This window comes from Malaya genurostris, chromosome 2, assembly GCF_030247185.1.
Source record: "Malaya genurostris strain Urasoe2022 chromosome 2, Malgen_1.1, whole genome shotgun sequence".
Classification (NCBI taxonomy): domain Eukaryota; kingdom Metazoa; phylum Arthropoda; class Insecta; order Diptera; family Culicidae; genus Malaya; species Malaya genurostris.
The window spans coordinates 228248183-228275512 of NC_080571.1; the positions used below are offsets into that span (position 1 = coordinate 228248183).

Below are 27330 nucleotides of genomic sequence, written 5' to 3' on the forward strand. Positions count from 1 at the left end.
GTTAGAACCAGATCAATTGTAGACGGGTTTTTCACGGAAGAGAAACAAGTAGGATTACTGGGATGAAGAACTGTAAAGTAACCAGCTGAGAGTTGATTATGAAGTATTTTACCATTACTGTTATTTTGCCTACAATTCCACTGGACATGCTTAGCATTTAAGTCCCCTATTACGAAAAATTTCGATCGATATCTTGTAAGTTTTTGCAAATCGCCTTTAAAGAAATTTAATTGTTCGCCGGTGCATTGGAATGGCAAATATGCTCCAGCGATGAAATAAATTCCATGAATGGTTTCAACTTCGATTCCCAAGCTTTCAATAACTTTAGTATTGAAAGAAGGTAAAATTCGATGTTTAATTTGCCGTTGGACAAAAATGGCAACTCCACCACCAATTCCAGTAAACCTGTCAAATCGATGAACCACATAATGTGGATTACTTTTCAATTTTACATTTGGTTTAAGAAAAGTTTCTGTCACAATGGCAATATGAATTTTGTGAACTTTGAGAAAATTATAAAATTCATCTTCACTCGATTTCAAAGATCGAGCATTCCAATTTAAAATATTCAAATAATTATTTAACATCACTGTTAAATTTTAAATTCATTATAATATTATTTGCAAATTTCCATCCGATTTGAAATGCTTCAAAAAGTGATGAAGTCGAATTCATTTGGATGATCATTTGAAAAAGTTGATCTTGTAGGTAGATCATTTTATTTTCAGTTATATCGCCTAAATCGACTTCATTTAAAGAAGCGAATGGCATTGAAGGAATATTTGTAGGTAGACTGCCATTAGAAGAAGATGATTTGGCCGGTCTACCTATTAATAAATTGTTTTCGTTAGAAGAAGAACTGCAAGGCGGTCCTGTGTTTTGATTATTTACATTAGAAGAAATAGGAGATAGATTTCTACCTAATATACCAGCATAACTGACATTAGAAGAAGATGATGACGAGGTCGATCTACCTGTCAATAAAGTGTTTTCGTTAGAAGACGAATTGGCAGGTGCCTTAGAAGAATTTTCAGGTATGTTCTGTAAATTTAAGGTCGTTGATTTGACTTGTTGTCTAAGCGAACGAGCGTTTAAAATTTTTTCCCTGACAGGACATTTCAAATAATTGGATTTATGATTTCCATTGCAATTTGAACATGAAAATTTATCAGTGGTTTCATTCATTGGACAAGCGTCTTTCGAATGCGATTTACCACAATTCAAACACCGTATATCCATATGACAATTTTTGGTTCCATGACCGAAGCCTTGGCAACGACGACATTGCGTTAAGTTTGCAATACGATTATGCCGTTTATAATGTTCCCAATGAATTTTAATGTGGGAAATGAAACGTACTTTTTCTAAAGTTTTCAAATTGTTTACATCACTTCGATTGAAGTGTATTAGGTAAAGTTCATGGGAAATTCCAGAGCGTGGTTTAGAAGTACCATTCGCTCTTTTTTTCATAAGTATTACTTGGGAAGGGGCAAAACCAAGCAATTCTTTTAGTTCATTTTTAATTTCATCAATACTTTGATCATTTGATAATCCTTTCAAGACAGCCTTGAAAGGTCTGTCTGATTTTATATCATATGAATAAAATTTATGAAGTTTTTCGGACAAATATCGAATAAGACTTTCGTAATCTTCCAATCCATCCACCAAGACTCGACATTCTCCTCTTCGTCCGATTTGAAATGAGACTTTTACTTCCGGGAGAAAAGTAGAAAGCTCAGTACGGAATGCTTTGAAGTCGGAAATCATCACCGTCACTGGTGGCATAGATTGATGTTTCTTCCCAGAACGACAAGCGTCCATTTTGGGAATTTTTGAAGAATTTTCTTCTATGTCGCTACAATCGGATTCAGGAAGAATCTCGTAAATATTGTTAGACGGCATAGGATCGGCGGAAGGGAAATCCGTCCGTTGTCTTTTATTTTTACATTCAGATTCTATAATATCGTGAATGTTATTAGAAAAATGTTGAATAACGGATTGTGATTTATTCCGTATTGAATTATTTTTAGCATTCGGCTTGTTGCCTTTCCGGTTGGACGCAGGCATTTTTGAAATGAATGAAATTTTAAATTAAATTAACTAGGCTAAATTAGTCTTCGATTAGACTCCTAGCTAGCCTTAAAAAAGGCTGATTAATTTCTTAGTCACTCTAATATCACTCTTTGTATCACTTAGTCACTCTAATATCACTCTTTGTATCACTTAGTCACTTAGTTAGTGATTCAGGTAGCCTTGAAAAAGACTGAAGCCTTGAATCAATGAAACTCTAGGTAGCCAGAAAAAAAATTCCAGGAGCCAAGAGCTATACGCGTGCGGTGCGAACGACTGTTCAACACCGACTGATCCTCCTTGTTTACTTTCTCTTTCGATTGTTACGATGTACTTAGTTACTTCGAAGATTTCGATACAAATCAAAAGCTTGTTGTTTTGACTTGAAAGTTATGCGTTTATCCTATCTAATACATGAAAGGAAAAGTAATCAAAGAGAAACTGTAATTTGCAGTTAGACTTTTTGTCGTGAGACGATATACATAATATCATCTAAATGTGGCTCAACACTTTTTTTTTTTTTAATTTTTAGGTTATGTAAGCTCTCTTAAAATCCAATGAAAATTCAAATGTTCCAAAGATACAGAACTGACTGATAAATTAAAAGCAGATATAATGCAAATTCGAAGTAATCTTCGATTTACTGTCAAAGTACATAGTATAGTAGAAGAGGGAAATGTTGTGAATTATGAATGACTGAATTAATGAAGCAAATTACTAGTCATAAGTATAGCTGGCCAAGACTGCAATCAAACGTAGATGTATGAGTCATCGTTAAAATGATTCTGTTGGAGTTTATCATATACTTGTTTTTTTTTTAATTTTCGTAACTTCGCCGTAAATCTACATTCTAGTTTTTGTGTTTTGGTTTTTTGTTAATAATAACGTTTGTGACTAATACGGATACATTTTGGTATGATTATCACAACATTATCCCCCAAATTTCAAAGAGCCAAAAAAAGTAACTTTTGTTATTTCGATAGTAATTTATCGTTTCTAACATCTAAAAAAAGTTTCAAGCATGTCGAAACGTAGCAGAAGTATTTTCCAACATTATCCCCTTCTACTCTGTCGTAGCTTCTAAGGTAACTCACCTGAAGAAAAACCTCAATAAGACATGGACCTTCTGCATCGACCGATTTCGTAGTCGATTCTCAAGATACCAGACAGTTGTTGCGATCGAAATATTTTGAAATGGGATTCGGACATATGACTGTCCCAGGCCAGTTAACTTACCTGCTTGGTTGTTCTTATGATGATCGAACTACAAGAAACGATGGAAAAATTATTTCTTTCAATCGAAGAGAGACCCAATTTTTGGAATACCTGATTTCTGATTTTTTTATTCATAAACTTCTAGTTTCATCGCATCAAAATCTAGATTGTACTAAATCTATTTCAAAGACGTTTACAAATGTTTTCTAATACATTACAGGGTTATCGCTCTCCAGATGTATATTAACATAACATTGAATGGAAACAATTATTAAATGTTCAACATTACGATCTTTTTACTTACAATCGCAAACAGCCCTTCCAAGTCATCATCTATAAATATGTATTCTCCTAAACTTGCTATCACCTGCTAAAAGTCTAACAAACTATGTTTTCTCTGTTGTACCATCTACGCTTATTTGCTGGCTTTGGTTATGTTCTCCATTGTATCACACACATAATTAATGTAATCACATGTACTATCTATGTTTCTCCGGTCAACAGACGCAGAAGTGGCGGGGAAAAGGGAGGATTTAGTTTTATTCGGTCTTGTGCTGCACTTCCAGATGTACTAACTAGCTAATGGGGACTGACCTATGGTCAGTTGACTTACATTGAACGGCAATGAGGGTTCGCACTAATCTACTTAAAGCGATGCCGGCTGCGTACGCTGCTAGCCTCCCTCGTCAAACTGGACGTCGTTAGTGTCGTAGAGGTCGTCACTGAAGTCGATCCGATTATAGATTCACGCTTTGAGTAGTGATAGGACTTTGAATCGTTTTTGTTCCAGAATGAAAAATCCACCACATCATCCATGCTGTCCTGTCGATTGAGGTCGTTTGTTTCGAGCCATTCGAGAACTTTGTTACGAACCGTGTCCTGGTCGGCACCGAACGTTGGCGTCGGTTCCGGTGTCAATCCTCCGACACTGGTCATTCTTCGGGCACGCAAACGGCCATCGAACGAATTGCGACTTTCCCGGTGGTTGATGTATTTGATTGAGTCCTGATCGGAAGACGGTTGCTGTAGGATATTGCTTGCAATATTCGACGTGGACTTGGAAGTGGTTATCTTATTGTCCAGCCATTTATTCTTCATGTATTTCATAATATCACTCACTTTGGCGCGATCCTCCTCGTTGTGATCAAAGATTCGCCGGAATGCTCGCAACAGACGAGGAGTAAATCGTCGGAAATTATCCGGAATTTTGGTAGTTTCACGTTTCTGGTACTTCATAAAGCCGGAATATTTGGGATCACGAACCCAATCAGCCGATTTCCACGGTGTCGAACCTATCAGACAGACGTAGAGTATGATACCAAATTGCCACGAGTCAGCCGATGATTTGCATATAAACCGCTCGTTTTTCACAACCTCTAATACTTCTGGTGGTAGGAATGATATCCATGTTTTATTGTTCTTACTGACTAGTATGCCTTCGCGGGTGGTCGTTCCAAAATCGCACAGCTTAATGCGAGAGAAATCCGGTGTAAACACTAGAATGTTCTCCAGCTTCAGGTCACGGTGTACCAGCATTTTCAGGTGCATGAATCCCAGTGCGGAACTAAGTTGCTCTGCAATCTTTTTGCAACTTGACTCCTGCAGCCCATTGGCACCGACATTCGCTGCCAAATCTCCGAACGGTGCGTGTTCTTGAGCATAGACGTAATATTCGTTTGTCTGGAATTTAACTTGATAGCAGCTAAGAATGTTTGGATGATGACTGAGCTGATAGTTGTAGTGAAATTCTTTGATAAATTCTTTCAGGGTAGTTAGTTCCGTGTGTATTGCTTTGAGCACAACAGTGGTCCCGGTTGGTCGGTGGTGAGCTAGGTAGACCTTCGCAAAACAACCTTCTGCGATGGTTTTCTCGATGTCGTATTCATCGCTGATGTTCATGAAGGCTATGTCCATTTCCGGAATACGGTGCAACACGCTACTCGTGTTGGACAGCCTTCGGTAGTTGTGGTTGATCGATTTGTACAGGTTGGTTATTATTGATGTGTCGGATTTGCTCTCGGATAGTTTCATCACGATGGTTCTCGGTATATTTTTCATCTGTAAATAGGAGAAAAAAGGTTTCACATGAATATGTTGTACAGCAGTTACAACAGTCATAAATTTCCAAAAGCTTCCACGTATAAAATAGGCTTGAGAAAATGTATGTTCCCTGTTTCCTTGAAAAAACAAATAATTTTATCTTATAAAGGTTCTATAACAACACACTTTCGCTTACATTCTTAGAAAATCCAGCAGTAATGTCATTCGATTGAATAAATTGGGACTGAAGTGAGCTAATTTTGTCGAATGAAACACTCCCACTATTGTCTTCGTTGCCATACAGTCGATTGTGGAACGGGAAGTCTGCATGAAGTATAAATTGAAATGGAGCGAACAATTCAATGGAATATGGAAACACACGTCCTTTTGTTCCATTATTGGATTCTCGAACAATGCATGGCAATTAACTTTTTGCGTTATAACATGTGGCTAGGAGTCGTAAACCATGTGTCAAACAAAAAAAACACATAGTACTATTGTACCAATAATCATCTTATTAATAGAGTCGCTATGTTTGCGCTATTTTGCCGATTACTCGAATTTCAATCAACTTATTATGGTTTTCGTATTAGAGATGACTACTGGAGCTGAGATAAAGGGGGGTACCGTTAACATATATGATATAATCGACAGTTGAGCAATTGATAACAAAAAGGTTTTGTTGATAATAATTAGAATAGCTGGGAAACATTGTATTACTTTATTAAAATTAAGTCACTTATTTTAATGAAGGATTGATTTATTCGATATGTTACATACTCCTTCTTTTTTTTGTAAGTAGTAACAGTGGCAGCAGTCCCTTGTTTCAGTTCTACACTGGACCCTTGATAAGATTTGCTTCTATGAACTTCTATTTTAAATCAACACACAGACGTTCCTAGGCTATGGTGCCCACTTGGTCACTGTTTTTTTGTCTGATTCAAACAGATTTTATAAAATTGTTGTTATGTGAGTTCATGTTTGTGTCCTATGTTATGAATTTAGTTGTAGTTTTCGTCATCATCGTGTATTTGTTTTTTTTTTTATATATATATATAATGTATATTGCACTTACATATATACATACAAAAATACATATATAATTGCATACATACAATCGTATCGATGATTCAACGGTGATTCTCATACTAGGTTGCAATATTTCAAAACCCTTGTGTGGAGCATTTACAGACATTATTATTATATCGTTTAAAATTCACAGACATTTTCATAGACACAACTTGTACAAAGGTTATATGCACATAGTTAGAAGAAGCGGCAATAGTAAAATGATTCTATCGTAATTATCAACTGCCTGCATAGAATCGGATCGCGAAACGCAGCACAGCAGCGTGCTAACCTTTGATTCTCAGAAATGTCATCAAAAGTAATTCGCACTCGCACTGGTGTCGATTCTATGTTAAATGAGCCATGCCAGGTTTTTGTTGTTGCGATAATATCCGTCTCTCTTTGATGGCACTGATTGAATCGTGTGAAGAGTTGCCAGTGAGCGCTCTTTGATACGATAAAAGCCATCCTTGGCTGTCATCGTGTGAAACCCAATTAGGATTGGTTCACTCCATTTAATTTCCACTTCACACTGGTAATACGGGCCGGTAGTATGAAAATGAAATATAAAACAGAGCTCAGTTAAGCCCTACCGGCCTCTCCAACCCCGGATGTTGGAGCGTAATGCATCTTATTCAAGTCGTTCCATATCTTGTTCATTTAATTCAATAATGAAGCTAAAAGCTGTAACACATTTCTTCATCAAATTGTAACGAAAATTGATTGTATCTGATGATGTTTGCAATACCGTCAAGCCCATCAACCACGGGAGGGGATTTATTCGATATGTTACATACTCCTTCTTAAAACGTAAATGTATAAAGCTTGCTTCATTTAGAATTGAAACAAACTTTTGCTCATATTGTGGCGCTCCTGGTGGACGGGTTTGGAAGTTCTTGGCGCCCACGTGTCGGGAATTTTGTCAGCTTCACGTATGATTTTTGACATTCCGCAAATCGACTGTACTTTGTAAACAATCAACATGGAAGCCGAAAGAAGGGAAAAAATTGTGCACAGTTATTTGGAAATGGCGCGTTATCAAACGATATAAGGAAACATTAACGACGATTCGGAAGCCTCAAGCCAATCGTCGGAGTGGAACTGTCGACCGGAAACTGCGTGGTAAGATTTTGAAGACGATTAAGAGGAATCATAATCTGTCGGACCGTGATTTGGCCAGAAAATTCGGTGCTGCCCATAGTACCGTGAGGAGAACTCGACTCCGGGAAGGAATCAAGTCGTATCGAACTAGCAAACAGCCAAATCGGACCATAAAACAGAATAGAACAGAATTAACCCTCAGGGTACGGACTATAAAAAAGTTACGTTCAGTACGGACAGGGTTAGCCTAACCCGGCGACTTTGATTGGGTGTATATCGAGCTGTACTTTGTCAATTTGAATAATTTTTTTTTATTTCGTGTGAAATTGTCTCAAGAATATAATAGAGTTGTCAGATTAATCATTTAACTGATTGAAAAAAAATTATAATGAAAAATGTGAACGGGTCTTGAATTTTTTATTGTAAAAAACGTTTTTTTTTTTCAAAATGCTGTAACTTTTTGAAAAAAAAAATATTAACATTGTATAACTCGCATTTGAAAGGTAAAAAGTAGTTCTTACAAATGTCCATAACGGTTTTTTGATTTATTCCAAAAACTATATTTTTTTTTGAAAAATGAAAATACGCGTTCATTCTCTGTAACGCTGTCCTCCTCGTTTTCCTTGTACAACTCCTCCAAAGCAGCAACGCTTCGAGTGATTCGACGCGTTGCCATGTTTTTAATGCGTGTTCTTTACCAAAAAATTACAAGAAACAAAATTTAATGTGTTATAATTCACTACGAGCAGCAAAGATTTCGATATAAGACGTACGTTCAAGTGATTGAGATCTACTACAATACTTCGCTTACACCATGTACAACGCGTTATTTTGAGGTTAGAATCTACAAAATTAAGTAAAGAGTACGTATTCTTACTTACCTTTTTATTCCTCAGCGGCAAACAGACGAAAATTAAAACTTAATTTTTTTGAAAATTTTGGATTTTGTAACGCTCGATACGGACTGGGTGTACCACACCCGAGCACAATGTTTATATGTGTCTAGCTCGGACACAAAGCGGAGACTGACTCTGCCGCTTGGGCCTCTAATAGTATGTACCTATAAATTTTCCCCCCCCTGGTCCGGACCCCCCTCGCCGACTTCTCTTCGTATGGCGCTTCTTTCAAATTTCGCTCGGGTTACGGTAACCCAGTCCGTACCCTGAGGGTTAAGCAAAATGAACTGATGGGTTTATTTTTCAACCGTATGGAAGATTTATTGATTTAAATCAGGAAACATAGCGCAGAAATTTGATTTTACGCACACATTGTTGACATTACTCATACGCTTGCAAAGTGTCTTGCTTCTTAAGGAATGCATTTAGCTGGAACTTAAACTAGTTCAAGATGTGATTTCGTTAATCCACTTTTAGAAGATTGATGTGCTGGAACACAATCTAGAGGTTTTACCTTTTGAACTTTTGGTGTACAGAATTCGCGTAATACCAATTGGTCATGTAAATAAGTTGTTTAGGGTTGGTTTCGTTGAGCTATTTAGTAAACTCAATAAACATTTACTAAACTCAATAAACATATACAATGTACATTTACTTATAAATTATAATTCTGCTTAATACTAATATTAGATCTGAAAGTATAATAAAAATTAGCTACATTTCATAACTGTCGATAAAGTAATGGGCAACTATTTACCCTAAAATCACTGTGATAAATACCGTAGAAGGGTCAAAAAGGATTTGGCCTATGTTGTTTGACCGAGGTTTTTCAACAGACACCATATTGCGAGCACAAAATGAACATGACAAAATTAATTCAAGTAAGTACGTGATTTATCGTGCTGGCATTTTAGCAATGACACCAAGCAAAGACACGCACCACAAACGAGTAATGAAACGTTGCCGTTGAGCAATGACATGCACCCTAATCGGAAAATGAAACATTTCAATGAGGTGTCAATCGTGCAACTGAGCAATGACACAATCCCAGTAAAGTTACCTGTATGCATGAAAGCAAAAAAAATGTCTCAGTTGCTTTAACCAATTATTCCGTTATTTACACTTAAGACGCCTATTGCAATAAATAATTTTTACTGCTACTCTCTTCGGTGGGTTCAAGCCCCGACCTAAAAAGATTCTTAGTGTCAGTAGGATCACAGTAATAACCATGCAATGATTCTGTACGCTATGAATCGGCTATCAAGTCTGTTGAAACAGAAAGGCCAAATTCCACAAAAGAAATGTAATGCAACGACTTTGTTTTGCGGGGGGCAGCTAGTCGTTCATCGCTTAAACAACGAAATTTGAGCTGCTTATAGCTTTGTCACTTAACTCACAGATGATATAGAAATGCAACAAAAGATTAGAATTCCCGGGAGAGAATTAATCAGCAAAATGTTCACAGAGCATTAAGAAATTTCTCCTCCACTTGCCGAATGGCTTGCTGAAAAAGCTTTTTTGATTCCGTTTTTAAGAATGTTGCTGATAAGCCTAATGCTACAGATTCACTTTAAAGAAAATACCAATAGTACCACTTCACTTTAGCAGTGAATTTTTAAGTTTTAAGCGTTTTTAATTACATTGGCATGAACTGTTCGAAAATACATTACTCGCAGATTAAAGTAAAACATTTATACCGTAGGAAAATCTATACAGTGCATGGAAAACTTGTTTTACAACTCTTATATTCTTCTTCATACTGTCACTTACATGAAACGGCCACTACATAACTAACATAAATTACGTTCATTTGCCATTGAAAATTTTTACTATGAAACGTTTCTGGTGAAATGAAGAGGATTTTTGTTCTGCGTTTTGCTGTCTTCGTTCTCCGCCAAGTGACAGCATTTGAATACAGCAAATTCGTTTGACTGAATGGTTATGACAAAATCAACAGATATGTTAGTTAAATCAACAACATTTTAGTTGAAACAACTAGGACGTGAAATAACAATTACAATATTGTAAGTTTGCGATCTGCGCGTTCTCCGTGTATCCGGATCCGAATTCCAGTTCCGGAGTTACAGAGATCAAATATCAAACCGCCCCTCCTATAACTTTTAGTATGAAATAATCCTTTGTAACTCGATACAGGACCACTGTTTCGGTACTTCCCGAACTTGAAACCGAGTGCCGGTATTACCGATGTCTTGTCGTTTGGCTTCGATGGCCAAATTTTGGGGTCCAGTTTTGAAGTTTTGTTACGTGTTTTGCATCGTCAATTTGAATAATAGGTGAAAATTATAAATTCGCATGAACCGGAAATCGGAAACAGCTCAAATTCAGTAGCATTATATGAGACAATGAAGTGTTTCATTTGTAACAAAGGTCGGTTTAATGCTGTCTGGGAGAAATTGAACTTTTTCGATTTAGTTTCTTGGACTGAAATTTCTGGTACTTCCAACACAAAGTATGATGAGGTAAGTTTCATAGGTCATCAACTAGACAATTCTGCAAAATAAGAAAAATTGTTGTTCTGTTTCGATTGATTTGCTGCTTTTTTATATTATTCCGTTCTAGATTATCTATTTTTGCACACTCATCCTCCTATACTCCTAAAATCGAATTCGTATTGATCACACGAAACGACTTCGGCTATACCGTACTTCGGACTCCGGTCTCGGAAGCTGTGGTCAAAAGCTGCGGCCTAGAACTCACTTCGTTTTTTCAGAGATGAACCTATACGGGCAAAAGGAGGCGGCCACCAGCAGCGATACGTACCAACGTAACCTGGATAATCCAGATGTTTTTTGATATTCAAGCGATTCACGATTATTCTAAGATCGAAAATTAATGAAAATGAACAAGTTCTCGAAAGAATTTGACATAATAAATTAGATACATCATGCAGATGCCAGTTCATGAACACGTTAATTGGAAACACTTCACAAATTTCGAAAATCACAACACAAAAATAATTTTTATCGATATAATTTCACTCGCATGGATGGGTCATACGGTGGTGGCTTTACTGTTACCATACGGTACATATAAAATCAATTTATTTTATTTTCTCGCCGCATCAAAGCAATAAAAAAATGTTCTCTGACTCACCATGGAAGGATGGCGGATCCCAAAAACTGTTGCGGTTCGTTCTGCTTCTCTCCAGTTTCGATTTTTTATCCCGAAAGCAGCTCGAAGCACGAGTCAGACTTGGTACAGCTTTTGCATCACACTATCTTTCAAAGTGCATGCACAATTAGATGAAGCTAATTCACTCATGCCCTTTAGAGAATTTGGCGCGAAAAGTTCGATTTCAACATGTAACTTTTGATACGTCTTTTATTTTACTGTGGAAATTCCGCTTCTAATTGGTTAATTTCACCAGCCTTCCCTCAGGCCTTGTGAACCGACAATCGTGACGTTCAATATTCCTGCAGTTTCATCAGAGTGCATTCAAATTTGGCCCTGGTCTATTTGCAGATCGCAAAACGAAACCGGACTAGAGGAGACTTTAACATTAAGCAGACGACGCATGTCAGTGGAAATATTTTTTGATTGACTTACAATCTTCCCGTCGTCCATCCGTATCTGTTTGTACTAAGTCGTTTTATACACTGCAATACAACCGATATGCGATAATTAGTATAAGTTCAGTCTGTTTAGTTATTACCGAAACCCATCAATAGATTAGAAAATCAGAATTATCAGTTAATGAAGCATTCGTTTTTCGTTCGTGAAACCAAAATTTTACAGTTCTGTATATTCACGTGGCTACATAATGAAACCCAATACCGAACCCTTTTATCTACATTAATGTTTTACCGCCGAATGTTTCCTGTCATCGAACATCCTTCGCCCGTAATCATCAGCTGAGTGCACGTGACACAACCTCGGAATCAACAGCAACCCCACACCGTTGTGGTAGCATCAATCCAGATTACAAAACGGCAGGCAGAGCTGGCAATGAAGGTGAAGGCAACTTGTACCCTTGACAGCGAGCCGATGACGCCAATGCGCGAATCCACGGTACGCTGCGGTTGGAGCATTGGCGCGAAACCTTTCTCGGTTCTCGGCTTGTTCGACACCGTCTCGCTGTCGCTCCAGTTTCCACCCGATAGAAGATTCCTCTCCCTATTCGGAGGACTCACAAAACACATACCTGTACTTGTATGCGTGTGTGTCGGTGTCGCTTTCGGAAAACGCGAGGTGATTCGAATGGTCGCGTCGACTGGGTGTAGTACGCACCCCCCATCTCTCACCAATGGAGGTCCACTATCTGAGCACCTGATGATTACGCCGCTCCACCAGCTGATGATGACAGTAATGAAAGACCTGGTGTGAATTGATCTAACGTTCTGTTGCATCGGTGATACATGCTAGAGACGTAAGTGTTTTCTTTCCCATGTGATTATCAGTAATCGCAAAGGAAAATCTAAACAAAGAAGGCGATCAAATGATATTCCAGGCAGACAAAATGATTTGGTGAATTTATTCGACCACTGATATTAATAGACGAAGGATTTGAAATTGCAATGATTTGAGTTAGATAATAAGTTCATAATTCGCGTGAAAATTGGCAAGGCTATTTAGGTGCGTCATTTTCCGAAAATAAACTATCGTTTGAACGCGATTAATGAGTATACATGCTTACGGAAAATAACTAAAACATGGCAAAATGATTACAGCTTCGAACCAATTGAAAGCAAAATTCATTAGACGTAAATGTTTTACATGCGAATTTGATATTGATCCAAAACCGTTGCTGAGTATTTTTCCATGCACGGTATTCAAATGTCGGCTTATTTTTGCACTTATTTTAGTTTTAGGCTGTAAATTTAAAAATGAAAACAATCAACTAGCTTGTGACGCTTTTCATACAAGCATACCAGTTTACATAAGGCGCGAACAAAAAGGACTGGATATTATATTCCTGTTGTGAAATTTGACCTTCTGTTTCGACAGACTTCGCTGCTGTTTCATAGTGTATAGGACCATTGCATAGTTTTTTATATATAAATATTTATTGAAATATGAGTTAAATTTACATTATTAAGATCAATTGGGTATTCAGCCACAGGTGGTGACTTTTCAGCCCTATTATATACATGATTTGGTTATTACCATTAAGACATCATTTGCTTCCGCAATTCTGTGATTTTTGTGTAGGGAAAATTATAAACCTACTTGTATTGTGTAATGGGGAAAAGGAACTTATATACTAACTTACTAACTAATAACCATTGCATAGCTGGTGATACTATCCTGCCGACAATAAGATTCCGCGTAGACCCAAGGTTTGTAGATGGGACTTAAATCCAATTGGTTCAGCAGTCTTTGAGAAAATCGAGACGTTTGATGCAGGTGATATCCAATAGCGGGCTATAGGACCAAGAGATCTTTCATTTGAATCTAGATTTGGGATAATTCGTCCAGCCACCTTAGAGAAAAATGACTTCATGTTGCATGCACACACACTTATAAACTGAAATTTGGTTATCTTGATAAACTTATTCCAATGGTATATAATGACCGATTCGAAAGTTGATTTTCTCAGTGATTGCATATCTTCTATATAAAAGAAGAGAAAAGGTTTGATCTCACTGCACAAAACGCCATGAAAAAGGATGCTGTATATGGTCTTTTAAGTGCTTCCCGTTCAGAAGAGAATATCAAACGAAGACCATATTATGCCATTTTTTTCAGAACTGCTAAATAGTTTTATTTGGTATTGGTAAGGTTGAATTAAGAGCTAAAATATCAAAACTGAATACCAAAAACTTACACCATTCAAACCAAATTCTTAACTAATTGAGCTATTAAAGATACCAAAACAATACCACAAGAATATTAGTGTATACTCTATTTCTTTCTTGATGTTTATTTGGACCCAATTTTGATTACTACGATTTAGTCGTGCTGATCTAAAAATAGAATCACAAACTTAATGTATTTATAGCCAACATTTGGGCGTATGAAATTAGCCATAAAAAAAATTGAGGGAGAGAGCAGCTGAAAATTGCATACTTTATTGGCTAAATTAGTCATGGAATTATATTGAACATGTTTGTTAAAGATGAAGCAGTTTCGAACCTACGCTTTTGAAGTAGAAGTGGAAGTGGTAGCTTCGACGCAAGGCCATGGCACCCAATTGTTAGTGAGTGGAAATACAATTTTTTAATTTTTTGTCTCTTTCCTTCCTTCTAGATGTTTTTATTTCTTTTTGTTCGACGTTTCGCTTTTCGTGGTATTGTATTATCGAATTGCAAAATCTGGCCTGCGTTTACTATTATTAATCTAAAATCAAAATCAATCATTTCTCGAGCATAAAAAAATACTTTGCAAATGTTGAATGTGAATGAGGTGATACAGATATTAAATTTACTTCGACAAACAACTTTCTAATCATTCGTGGAATATGAACGGGATTGTTCTGGTTGTTCTGTGGAAATTCAACGTTTAATTACTATCACTTATCATTTGTTTGAGTTGCTCTTGGGTATTAAAAAACGTTTATCGGCGACAAAGGCCCTCATTTTCTTTCATCAATAGATGTGATGCAAAAATATACAAATAATAAATAAGATTACTGAACTTTAGTGCATGCATTCCAAGTACATCCATATGATTCTCAAATATGTAGTAAAAACATACTACTATAATAATATTTTCAAGTGCATTTAGTATATAACCACGTAATGAGTTCTTGTTCATCGCACCTCTACGAAATTATAATGCTAATCTACGTCACTAATTTTGCGGTACATGCAGTAGTTTTGAATGTTTTGACAGAGTTCTGGAATCGACAGATAAACGAAGTTTTTTTGGGCGGATTTCTTAATTATTACGGCCTTTGAAAAGGAATTAGGTTAACCTTTTTAGCAGAAAAACACATATAATTTTATGACAAGTGGATATTACAGACCGTAAATCGACAATACAAAGGAAGAAAATATCTCGAATGTTCCGGGAACTGGCATGGAGTAAGACCCGTCCCCCAAAAAAACACATTTTGAAAAGACTACACAAAGTAAAGACGTCTATTCCATTTCTGAAGAGGTTTTTTTGTAAATGTTTGTAAGGGACACACTAAGAGAAAATCATGTTAATTTACGTCTCAATTTACTTAAATTTACAACCAGAAGCATGTACAAATTTATCATGTCACTAAATTAACTTACAACTTTCAATATGACAATATCGGATTAATACAATTAAATTTGGAAAAGCAGTTTAGGTATGTATATTTGAATGCAGAAATCGAACACGGACTTAACATTACTAAAATCGTTTAGAAAACATGTATTTGCTAGAACCGAAAAAACATTTGTATAAAAAGAACGAGTTTAGATTTGACCGAATTTCGCTGCGAACGAAGAACAATTTGTTTATTTGTTTCGGGGTCTGATCCACGCTGCTTTTCCGAACGATAGTCGGCCCGAAAGTAATTTGATATACGCATTTGTTTCGGAAGAACCAGCTAATTAGATTTTATAAACCTGTTTTTGCATACAATTTTTTTGTACGGTACTAGAAATGAAGATGTTTTACAACAATTTTAGCATTAAATATTCGACCCGAGTCTGTTTTTTACACCCAAAGTTTTTATCCGATGTTTGCATTGATTTACAAATTTAAATCCACTGATTATTGTGTTTTGCCTTTCACATATAGTGCAATCACTATTGAACACGACTATTGAACCAAGACCCAGAGGGTTGAGTGTCATATACCACTCGAATCCGTTCGTCAAGATCGGAAAAGTCTGTATATGTGTGTACAACAAATTGAGTGCACTTTCTCCCACAGTTGGCTGAACTGATTTTCATAAACTTAGAATCATATAAAAGGTCTTGTGATCCTATACAATGCTTAAGAATTTTAGTTGAATCGGGATTCCGGATACGGAGTTACAGAGAGATAAATTCACAAAATTTTATTATCAGGGTGCTTTTAATAAGTGGCCGTGTAGAGAGCTGCGATGTGGCGAAATGATGCAATTTTCACTATTCATCTTTGAGGGAAAATTCCGCTGATGCAATAGTGATCACAGATTTTGAATCGTCCGAGAAAGATGAAAATTTCGTATTTTTCGTATATATTATGAACTTCTCACTACAATATACTAAAAATGACAGAAAATGCTGACAGTGGCACTTTAATAAATTAATACATTCCTCACTGTGTGAATAGGAAAATAATAACAAAACGAGCTATCATTGTAAATATATTCATTACTTTACTATTTCCAGCAATTCTTGCAACATTTTACAGTCCATTATGATAGCTAAATAAGCAATGATAACCAAATAAACTGTAGTTATGATATTAGTTAGCTCTTCTCTTATGATCGGGTTTAGTCAGTTTTTCAATTGCGTGTTAAAAATCGTTTTTCACTTTACTTCCAAACATCGCTTTATCATGCGCGTTCAAATTTCCTTTTATTAAGATGGAAAGGAAAAGTCACAGAGTATGTTTCCAGACTTAGATTCCGCACGGTAATAGCTATCCAACAAGCCATAGATTGTTAAAATCCGTTCATTTTCAACGGAGATATCGACATTTTTGTGTAAGCGACTTTTCACCCTATTCCAGCAGTAGGAGTTTTGAGCGCTGTATGACAAAGCAATGCTTGGGAGCAACGTGAAATACGATTTTTTTATACTTTTACATACAATTGTTTCAGACTGTGTTCAGCATCCTTTTTCATGACATTTTGCCCTGGACCGATTTTAGCACGGTTCATTTTTGGCAACATAATCGTTCGAATACGGCATATGTAAACCAGATGATGGCAGAATTTTCGTGTTGAAAGCAATTCCATAATTATATTGTTTTAAACTACTTGGTGGAAGAACATAACACGAATATACCATTCGAATCAGTTCGTCGAGATCAGCAAATGCGTGTGTGACTAATAATTTCACTCAATTTTTTTCGGAGATGACTCAACCGTTTTCTACAAACTCAGATTTATATGAAAAGTCGTAAGTTCCTACACGAGTTGAGTTCCTGAATTATGTTTCGATCCGACTTCTGGTTCCGGAACTACAGGATGATATGTAAAACTAAATTAAAATTGGGTAGCTCATTTTTCTCGTGATGGCTGAACCGATCTAAGATTCAATTAAAATCTAAGAATCATCTAAGATTCAAATGAAAAGTTTTAAGATTCTGTAAAACATATTGCTTTTCAGTCAAATATAACTTCTGGTTTTGGGGATACAGGGTGATTGGTATAAAAATGTCTATTTCACATAAATTAATCAGGTTTATCGGGTTAGCAGATTTGGATAGTCGATAACCAAATAAACTTATTTCAGATTTAGTGATATTCAGTTTTCGATTCGGAAGGTACCCAAAAATTTAATTCGCACTTCTATTTCTCAAAGATGTCTACACTGATTTTCAAACATTTTAAAACAAATGTAAACTATACAGCTACTCAGGTGAATTTATCTGACTTCGGCTACACCGATTTTCGAATTTCGGTTCCAGTATCGAATCGTTTTTCATAACTCAATCGTTTTCTCAAAAAAAGCCAAATCGAATTTAGAAACAAAAATTCAAATTAAAATAAACTTATAATCCCATAAAAAAATAATTAATTTGATCCAATTCTGACTTCCGATTCTGGAATTACAGAAAGATGATTTTTTTTTTTAATTCAAACAGATATAGAAGATGACAATCCCTAAAAGCATTAAAATTGGACTCAAAACTATTGCAATTTATTCTTCAAGTCAATTCATGGCATACGAATCGGTTTGGGCTATGCTGGTTCCTGAATACCGGATCTGGAAGTATTGTAAATAACCGTAAACTCTAAAGTGGAACTTATTTCGAAATCTCATGGAATATTTAAATAATTGTCACACTTTTAGATTTAAATTCGATCCGATTTGCAGTTCCGACATTACAGAATAATGAGTGATTAAAATCTCAAATTGCCGCTTAAAACGACGCTCATTTAAGTACAGTATTGTGTAGTAAACAATAGAACGACCTCGAAATGAGTGAACCAAACGACCAAAAGCTACCGCCGACACGAAAGAATACAATTGTTGTTGACTTTAGGCAGTGCAAAATTCGACCTTCGATACGTGAACTTGAAGGTTTGCTTAAGGAACAGATGCATCTTGACATTAAACGTGTGCATTTACTTCAATGCCATTAGACGAATAATGTTGTTTACATCCAGTTTTATAAAGAGTTGGATGCAATTCAATTCGCAAAAGACAATAACAATGTGCACTATGTGGAGCACGAGAACATTAAGTACAACATTCCAGTATATATGGAAGATAGTGCTATAGAAGTGCGTGTGCATGATCTTCCCTCAAGCGTCAACGATTCTTATATTCGCAAAACTATGTCCCAATACGGAGAGATTCTCTCTATCGAAAAAGAAAAGTGGAGAACTTGTTCCCCGGTATTCTAAATGGCGTACGTTTGTTACGTATACACTTGAAGAGGCCTATACCTTCTTATGTGATTTTCGGTCAAAATACAAGAATTCCGTGCAAATCACTTGTTACCTATAACAATCAGGTGGCCACATGTCAATATTGCCAAAAAGCTGTTCACTACGGTAAGGCATGTGATAAACTGGACAAGGAGACAACTTCACCAAAGGACAACGGTGCTTCCTTCACACCAACCCCAAGCAACCCCAGTAGACCTGTGACAGCCACCAACAACAATGAAGCATCCCCTTCAACGAAACCATCAGTATCCCCTATAGAACAAAGTACACCAGCTACAGTTAACAACTTACCCTCCAACCAACCAGCATTTGCAACCAATGTACAACAAGGCGCATCTACAGCAACTCTCAACGAGCTCAAGACTACGATCAACAAGGACAACGAAAATAAAACTGGAATCACACACAACACCGACGATGAAGCAATGGATGATGAGATAAGCCGCGGACGAAGTGACCCCCGATCCTCGTTGAATGGAAATGGAAACTCATCTCCCCCTAGAAAAAGGGTGACAACGAGATCCAATAGCAAAAAAAAAAAATTTATGTAACAAAAATGTAAGCCAATCGGCCACGTAAAGCTTTTACGCAAAAAAGCCAGAATAAAAATTTTATTACAAAAAAATATATGCGAATTGATAAAAAAAAGTGTCATCTCACTGCTAGGTGGATTAAGCACGTTTTTTGGTAATAATTTCTTCTCCGAAGAAATGAGTTATCTCTCACGAAAAGTAGGCATTAGTCTCACTTCTAGGTGGATTAATGATAACTTCAATTATATCAAGAGAAGGGGACAATTTCAATCGAAAACTCTTCTGAAGGCATTTAGGCTTCAAAATCAACCCCAGAAGAGCAAACAGAAAACTGAAAACATGAAACCATATTGTGATAGATATTGTGAAAAAAAAACCCTGAAAATTTTGATACAAAACTTCGTTTAACTCAAAAAGTAAACATCCGATCTTAAGCCTACTAAGAGAGAGAAGGAAGAGAGAACCAGAAAAGAGAGAGATAGATGATATGAAGGATAAGCTGGAGGGATCGGAATTAGTTGGTGAGCGTCAGAGCCAGTGACAAGTTTATCTTCACGAGTCCTTTCGAATACGTGGCCGAAAGGTGAGCTAGCCGGGTGGTGCACCCAACACAATTACTTTCAAGTTTCCTAACTAAATTGTAGGAAAAAATAATGAAAAATTGAGGATTGTGTCTAACAGAAACATAGAAAATCCTAAACTTTAGTGTTTAATATTATTAGAAACTTCAATTTTCCAGATCTCATTCATACTTCGTCCGAGACATGAACTACTAACGATCGAGACGACAGAAACAAAGAACAATGCAGTGTGTGAACAATAAGATAATTTCGAAATTAATTAATTAATGCAATGCAATCACTGTGAAAATCGACTTTTAAACCGAGGCCGGAGAGCCGAGTTTCATATAGCATCGATTCAGTTCGTCGAGTACACCAAATATCTGTGTGTGTATGTAACGTTTTTTTGAATTGCTTTTTTCGGTGATGGCTGGACCGATTTTCACCAAATTACATTAAAATGAAATGTCTTGTAGTTCCAAACAACATTCCAAAATATTATTTGGATCCGGCTTCCGATTCCAGATATTTGGGGGAAAATGCAGAAAAAATTTAAATAAGTGCACCAACTTTTCTCAGAATTGCCTGAATCGATTTTCACACACTTAGATTCAAATGAAAGGTCTTGTGATCCCATATAAAATCCCTTAGTTTTGTTTGAATCTGACTTTTGGCTCTACTCCGTTTGATAGTCATTATCAGTAGACGGCCAAACAAACTGATTTCGGTTACCAATTCCGGAAGCATCATATTGTCCCAAGTGAATCTCACTCATTATTCTCGGCATTGTGGTTCGAGCGATTTTCACAAACCTGGATTCAAATGAAGATTTTGTGGTCCCTGAATTTCATCCGGATTCGACTTCCAGTTCCGGAATTATAAGGTGAAGTGTGTTGAAAATTTTAAGTCAAAATCAAAACTATTCCAATCGGTAGTAATTATCAGTAAACAAAGCGGATACTTTTTCAACAATCCACAGTGGTCCGAGTCGGAAAATTAGCGTGACAAAAATATTTTCACTTATCAATATTAGTTTTTTGTAGTTGGTGTCTTCACAAAAGTTGCTTGTAATCAAATGGCGCTCCTTTTGATGTAAAAAGCTACTGGGGTGATTCTTATTTAGATTGAAATCTGGAATCTAACTTTATTAATTGAATTCAAACACAATTTTATTGTACAATAAATTTGCAGAAAATGTTATTTTGAGCAACTTTGCAGAAAAAAAACACCTTTCTAGTTTTTCATTTGATCGAGTTACATCAATTTTCCCCCTTAAAAGTAGGGAGGCTCCTGAAAAATCACCTATTTTGGTCTAACTTTTTTGTGAAACATTCTATGAAAAATTTGACTTCAGAAGAGTTGTTGAACTAATTATTGCGCACAATTTTGATAAACAAAGCTTTTTCATATGAGCTACCAGTAAAAAGTTATGATTGTTTTTTCATCAAAAACTAGTCAACCTTCAAATATCAATATTCCTTGAATGACAGATCGATGAAAATGTATCCTATGCGGTTCCTGAAAAGTCATAATATTAGTAAAACTTTGAGAGAACTCTTCCTGAAACCCAAGAAAATCATTAGTTTGTTAAAATGAGTAGAATGTATTTTTTTCTAACCAAAACTCATTGTGAGTCGTTACAAGTATACAAGTGGATGAGAAAGAAGGGCAAGTGCCATAGGCGTCTCCGTACAATTTGGATAAGAATACTTGCGTTTTATTAACTTGCACCAGTTTGGTTGTCGAGATAATAGAAATTTCTGTTCATAGATTTATCATGACCAACTAGTTCGGAATAACCATATTACACAGTATCTCTAATCCTCAGTTGCTCAAACTCAATTGAAGTAGTTATGTTGGAGATAAATTGGTCAAAATTGTTCAGCAAAAAATCTATTCTTGGCTGTAGTTTTTGTGTGCCTCATTTCTAGAATGGACAATGTGTGGCACACTTGTAGGGCTAATTTGAAACTATTATTTTGCTGAAGGAAGTACTATGACAGTTAAAATCGGTGACTGCACAGCCGCACACTTTATTACTAACTCGGGGGCACCTCAAGGTAGTAACCTCGGACCCTTTTTTATTTTTGGTCTATCTGAATGATTTGAACCTTGCGCTGCAATGTAAAAAACTATCATTCGCCGACATTTTAAATTGTATCATCCTATTAAAAACCTGGAAGATGCCAGATTGCTGCAGAAACAGTTAGATATCTTCTCCAGTTAGTGCTGACCTCAATAGAATGGTCCTGAACGCTTCAAAATGTTCCGCGATTTCTTTCTCACGTAAACGTACAGTAGTTGTATTCGACTATACCATTTCCCAGACTATTCTCAAACGAAAATCGACTGTCAAGGACTTAGGAGTTCTGTTGGATTCAAAACTTAATTTTAAGAATCACGTAGAATATACGATCTCTAAGGCTTCCAAGATGCTAGGATTCATATTTCGCATTACAAAGAAGTTTAATAACATATATTGTCTTACAGCACTATATTGTGCACTGGTTTGCTCTATACTCGAATATGCGAATATAATTGTTTCTGAATTATTTCTCTACTTCTTAAGTATTAAGGTTAGTAATAAGGGTAATTTTAATTATAAGTCTCTGCTGAATTATTGTGATCTTTCCCATTCCGTCTCTCCACAATCTCCATTGGAAACTAACTAGATTCGAAAATGTAAATACTTTTTCTTTGTCATCCACCATCCGTTTTTCGATCACTAACCAGATCCGATGCCGATTCTAACCCCGTCGTTTTCTCTGTCTTCCACCATCTTTTTGGTCACTAATTAGATCTACATGCCGATTCTAACACTGTCGTTAGCCTACTCTCGTTTATCACCACACCCCCTCACCAACCCTTATATAACATTTACCTATTAACTTTTTTCTTCTCTCTCACCTTTTAAGCAAGACCGCTATTACTGCCCTGTAATGCTTAGTGTCATCAACTAGTTATAGATAGGGTTATAGATTAAGTTTTAATTGTTAGTGTTAAGCCCAAATGTATCTGTTGGATCATTGTAATCTGTTGATACAAATGATGAGGAGGTTTTATGCCTACTGGAGAGAGAGATTGCCAAATTTCATCTCCATCGGGCTTTTTACTGCTCCAAAATAAATAAATAAAGTATGTTGATATGTTAAGGCGTTTAAGAGTTAGGCAATGTTTTTGAGTTTTTTTAAGGTATTTTCCGTATTCTTCCGATTTCTCTCAAAGTTTTACTTATATTATGACCTTTCTTTAAGAAACCGCATAGGATTTTTATCGATCTGGCATCTAATGAATATTGATATTTGAAGGTTGACTAGTTTTTGATGAAAAAACATTCATAACTTTTTACTGGTAGCTCATATGAAAAGGCTTTGTTTATCAAAATTTTGCGCAATAACAACAACTCTTTTAAAAACAAATTTTCCATAGAACGTTTCACAAAAAAGAAAAAAAATAAATGATTTTTCAGCCACCCTACTTTTACTTGGTAAAATTGATGTAACTCGATCAAATGAAAAGCTAGAAAGGTGCTTTTTTCAGCAAAGTTGCTCAAAATAAAATTTCCAACAACTTTATTGTACAACGAAATCGTGTTTTAATTCAATTAAGAAAGTTAAATTTCAGATTTCAATCTAAATGAGGACCACCCTATCAACTTTCTACATCAAAAGGAGCGTCATTTGATTACAAGCAACTTTTGTCAAGACACCAACTACAAAAAACTAATATTTAATAGTGAAAAAATTTTTGTCACGCTGATTTCCCGTTTCGGACCACAGTGCAATCAAAGAAAAATATTTATTTAACAATACCACAGTATTATATATGATAGTGTGATTGATATGAGAAAGGCATCATTACATCATTACTAGGTGGATTAAATCAGTTTTTTTATATTATTAGTGATAGTTCCAACATGTTCGTGACAACATGATTGCACCCTCTCGTTTTGCTATTGACGCAAGAGCATCTACTCAACGCAGTCCTGTTGTGGTTCATTTCAGTACTTATTTGAAACCCCATAGTTTTGGGTGTTATAACCGAAAAGTGAACAACATGTCAAGCAGCGAGTGAGTGTGGTAAAAAGTCCATAGAAATCACAATTACAAAAATACTAGCTTGTCGTTTCACCTTCCTTCAGAACCAGAAACTAGGATGCAGATAATTATCTGACGAGTGAGATGTATTACATTCTAATGTTTGTAGTCAAACCTGTAAACAAGCCGGAATACTAAAACACTACGAAAATAAAACCAAACATTTGTTTCCCTTCCGAAGCCAAACATCACACTAGCACACCGGTGCTGCGGTTGCCACTGGCGGCAAAGGTCGTCGCGGTCTATTTTAACTGTGCTATTATTAAAGTGAAGTTTTATTTTTACTTACACGCAAACGGAGGATGTACCCTTCCAAAATGATGGGATTTTTCACTGTCTCTTCTTGTTGCTACTACGGCTGCTACTTATAATGCACAGATGGTCTATTTTTATCGGCAAACTTTCAAGCAAAGCAAAGGAATATAAGTGCAATACAGTGAAATCAATTTTTCGCGCCATTTATTGCTGACATGTCTACACCTCTGACACAGTATATAAAGCTGTTATTACCAACTCTTTAAGACGATTTGCATCAGCGACGATTGCAAATACCATATCCATATTATAGAGGTTAACATCAAACTCTAAACAGTATTCCCGTAGTCACTATTTTAATTGGCCTGAATCATGTAATTGAAAAATTGTGACATTTTTCGAATCTGCATTCCTAAATGAATGTTTCATTATGGAATTGTAGATTTTATGAACTTGTTTGTAGCACCATGTGACATGTGCTCTAACATGGCATTTGCTGAACAAGTTTTGGTCCAAACTATCCTTCTGCCTTCTGACGAAGAATAATGTAACGCGTTTAGGGAAATGAATTGCACCTGAAAATAGTTCGAATCATTTCCGGGAATCGAGCAGTTTTCAATGTTTAAATTGTAAATAGTTGAAAGCCAATACAAATCGAAATTCGATGTACTGATCGGAACGTTTCCTATCGCAATCGCGCTAGCAGTGCATACGTTTTCTATTGCTACTATTTTCACTATAGAGGTTCGTTAAACATCTGATTGCGACGGTCACAGCACATCAAAACATAAATATTATTTGAAAAAGAACAGCATAGCTCAACCTTACAACTCAGCAAACATACACAGCGAGATGCGAAGAAGATGTATTATTTCGGTCGGAAATTCAGTCGACTGAAACAGAAATGCTTCGACTTGCAACGCTTCAGAGCCGCCTGAGTGAAGGGTACACGCGTATAATAATCCGGCAGAGCAGATTGTGTTTACTTTCATAACAGTGCAAAATATATACGAATCGGGTCTATCGCATGGGTCGGAAAACTAGCGGTAATGCCACCACAGAGTTATAGATTTTCAAATCCCGTACAACTTTATCCTAGCCATTTCAATTGAATTGAGTGCTCATACGTATAAAAGAATGTTGCTTCGCGTGTGAAAAATGTGCGAAATACTGACTCGACTTGGCTTATTTGTCTGTGACTAGGAACTTCTAGCATAACGTAATCTAGTGGGAAATCAATTTCACTTCCGAAACACGTCTGCGGTCAGCTGTTTTCGTTTTGTCGAAGGATTTCCCTGGAATATTTGAACCAAGGAGATTAGGCCGAACGATCGGAAATGGTCGGCTTGATGGATGCCGGGGTTTTGGCGTTATTGAACAAATGGGGTTTTGAGAGAATTATTGCCTCCTGGGCGATACCGCAAGGACGTTACCGGTCACAGGGCTCTAAAATATTTCACGTACTTACTTTTACAGAACAAACTGTACATATAGTTCTGGGAACAAAACAGATAAATATAATTTTGTTTTGAAAAAAGGCCTGTTTTTGTTCACATTCATATCTCATCCGCCGCCGGCAAAAATCGCAACGGCAACGTGAACCATTTGAAATAAATCTGTATTGATTTAAAGTACTAGAAAGTTAGGTCTATGAGCTTCTTGTTACGTGATGTTGGGTCAAAATACGAGATATTCTTTCAGCAGATATTCAGCATCAGAATCGTGTGAGTTGTTTGCCAAACATTTTTCAAGCGTTTTTCCGAATAGCTCTACGTCTGTGAGAGAGGTAGAAATTGCTACGGCTGGCGTTCCTGCTGACATGGTCAACTTGAACACATTTGTAATTACTCCTGTGATGGTTTGTTTAGCTGCTAGAAAATTAAAATGTTCGTTCTCACCTGGGCCTGATGGTTTACCCGCTGTTGTTTTGCTTCGTTGCATTACTGCTCTGGCTGGACCCTTGAGCACTATTTTTAATCGATCATTCGAACAAGGAAAATTTCCGTATGTATGGAAGCAATCATTTATGTGCCCTGTATTCAAGAATGGTGATAGGCGAAACGTGGAGAATTATCGTGGAATAACCAGTCTCTCTGCATGTTCGAAACTTTTCGAAATCATTGTCAGTGGAGCTATATTGGACCGAGCAAAAAATTACATCTCATTCGATCAACACGGATTCATACCAGGAAGATCCGTTACAACAAATTTATTAACGTTCACATCTAAATGTATCGCTTGCATGGAAAATAAGGCACAAATGGATGTCATCTACACGGATTTGAAGGCTGCATTTGACAAAATTGATCACAAAATACTTCTGAGTAAATTATCTCGTCTCGGCTTCTCTGCACAGCTTATGTCTTGGTTTAGCTCATACCTTTCTAGCAGAGTTTTACGAGTGAAACTAGATAGTAACACATCATCGCAATTCACGAACCATTCAGGAGTTCCACAAGGTAGTAATTTGGGACCCTTGCTGTTTACTTTATTTTTCAACGATGTTTCATTTGCTCTTGGAGATGGTTTGAAACTAATTTATGCGGACGACTTGAAATTGTATTTAGTTGTTCGAACTCTGGAGGATTGTCGTCGACTACAACATCAACTTCAGCTTTTCGTTGACTGGTGTCGCAAAAACAAACTACTTATTAATGTTTCAAAATGTCTGGTAATTACGTTTCATCGAACAATGAGTCCTGTAACATTCGACTACAATATTGATGGCTCAGTTCTGACTAGAGTTAATCAGGTGAGCGACTTAGGAGTACAGCTTGATGAAAAACTATCGTTTGATTTGCATCGATCACTTATAATCACTAAGGCATTACGTCAATTGGGTTTCATTTCGAAAATCGCTAAGGATTTCAAGGATCCTCATTGTCTGAAGGCGTTGTACTGTTCACTTGTCCGGCCAATTCTTGAAAATGCATCAGTGGTTTGGTTGCCTTATCAAATTTCGTGGAATTTACGAATTGAAAGAGTTCAAAAACGCTTTGTTCGTTTGGC

General features: G+C 36.4%; 1 protein-coding gene across 1 annotated transcript in view; it reads right to left on the bottom strand.

Moving 5' to 3' along the window:
- Nucleotides 1–3315: 3315 nt before the first annotated feature.
- The window catches only part of LOC131427907 (serine/threonine-protein kinase meng-po), a 104041-nt gene continuing 80026 nt past the window's right edge, over nucleotides 3316–27330 (bottom strand). The window contains exons 2-3 of the mRNA XM_058591485.1: nucleotides 3397–5343; nucleotides 3316–3334 (exon numbers count right to left, since the gene is read on the bottom strand). Coding sequence (XP_058447468.1) covers nucleotides 3928–5343 — 1416 coding nt within the window. The 3' untranslated portion in view covers nucleotides 3316–3334; nucleotides 3397–3927. The remainder of the gene's footprint in view (nucleotides 3335–3396; nucleotides 5344–27330) is intronic.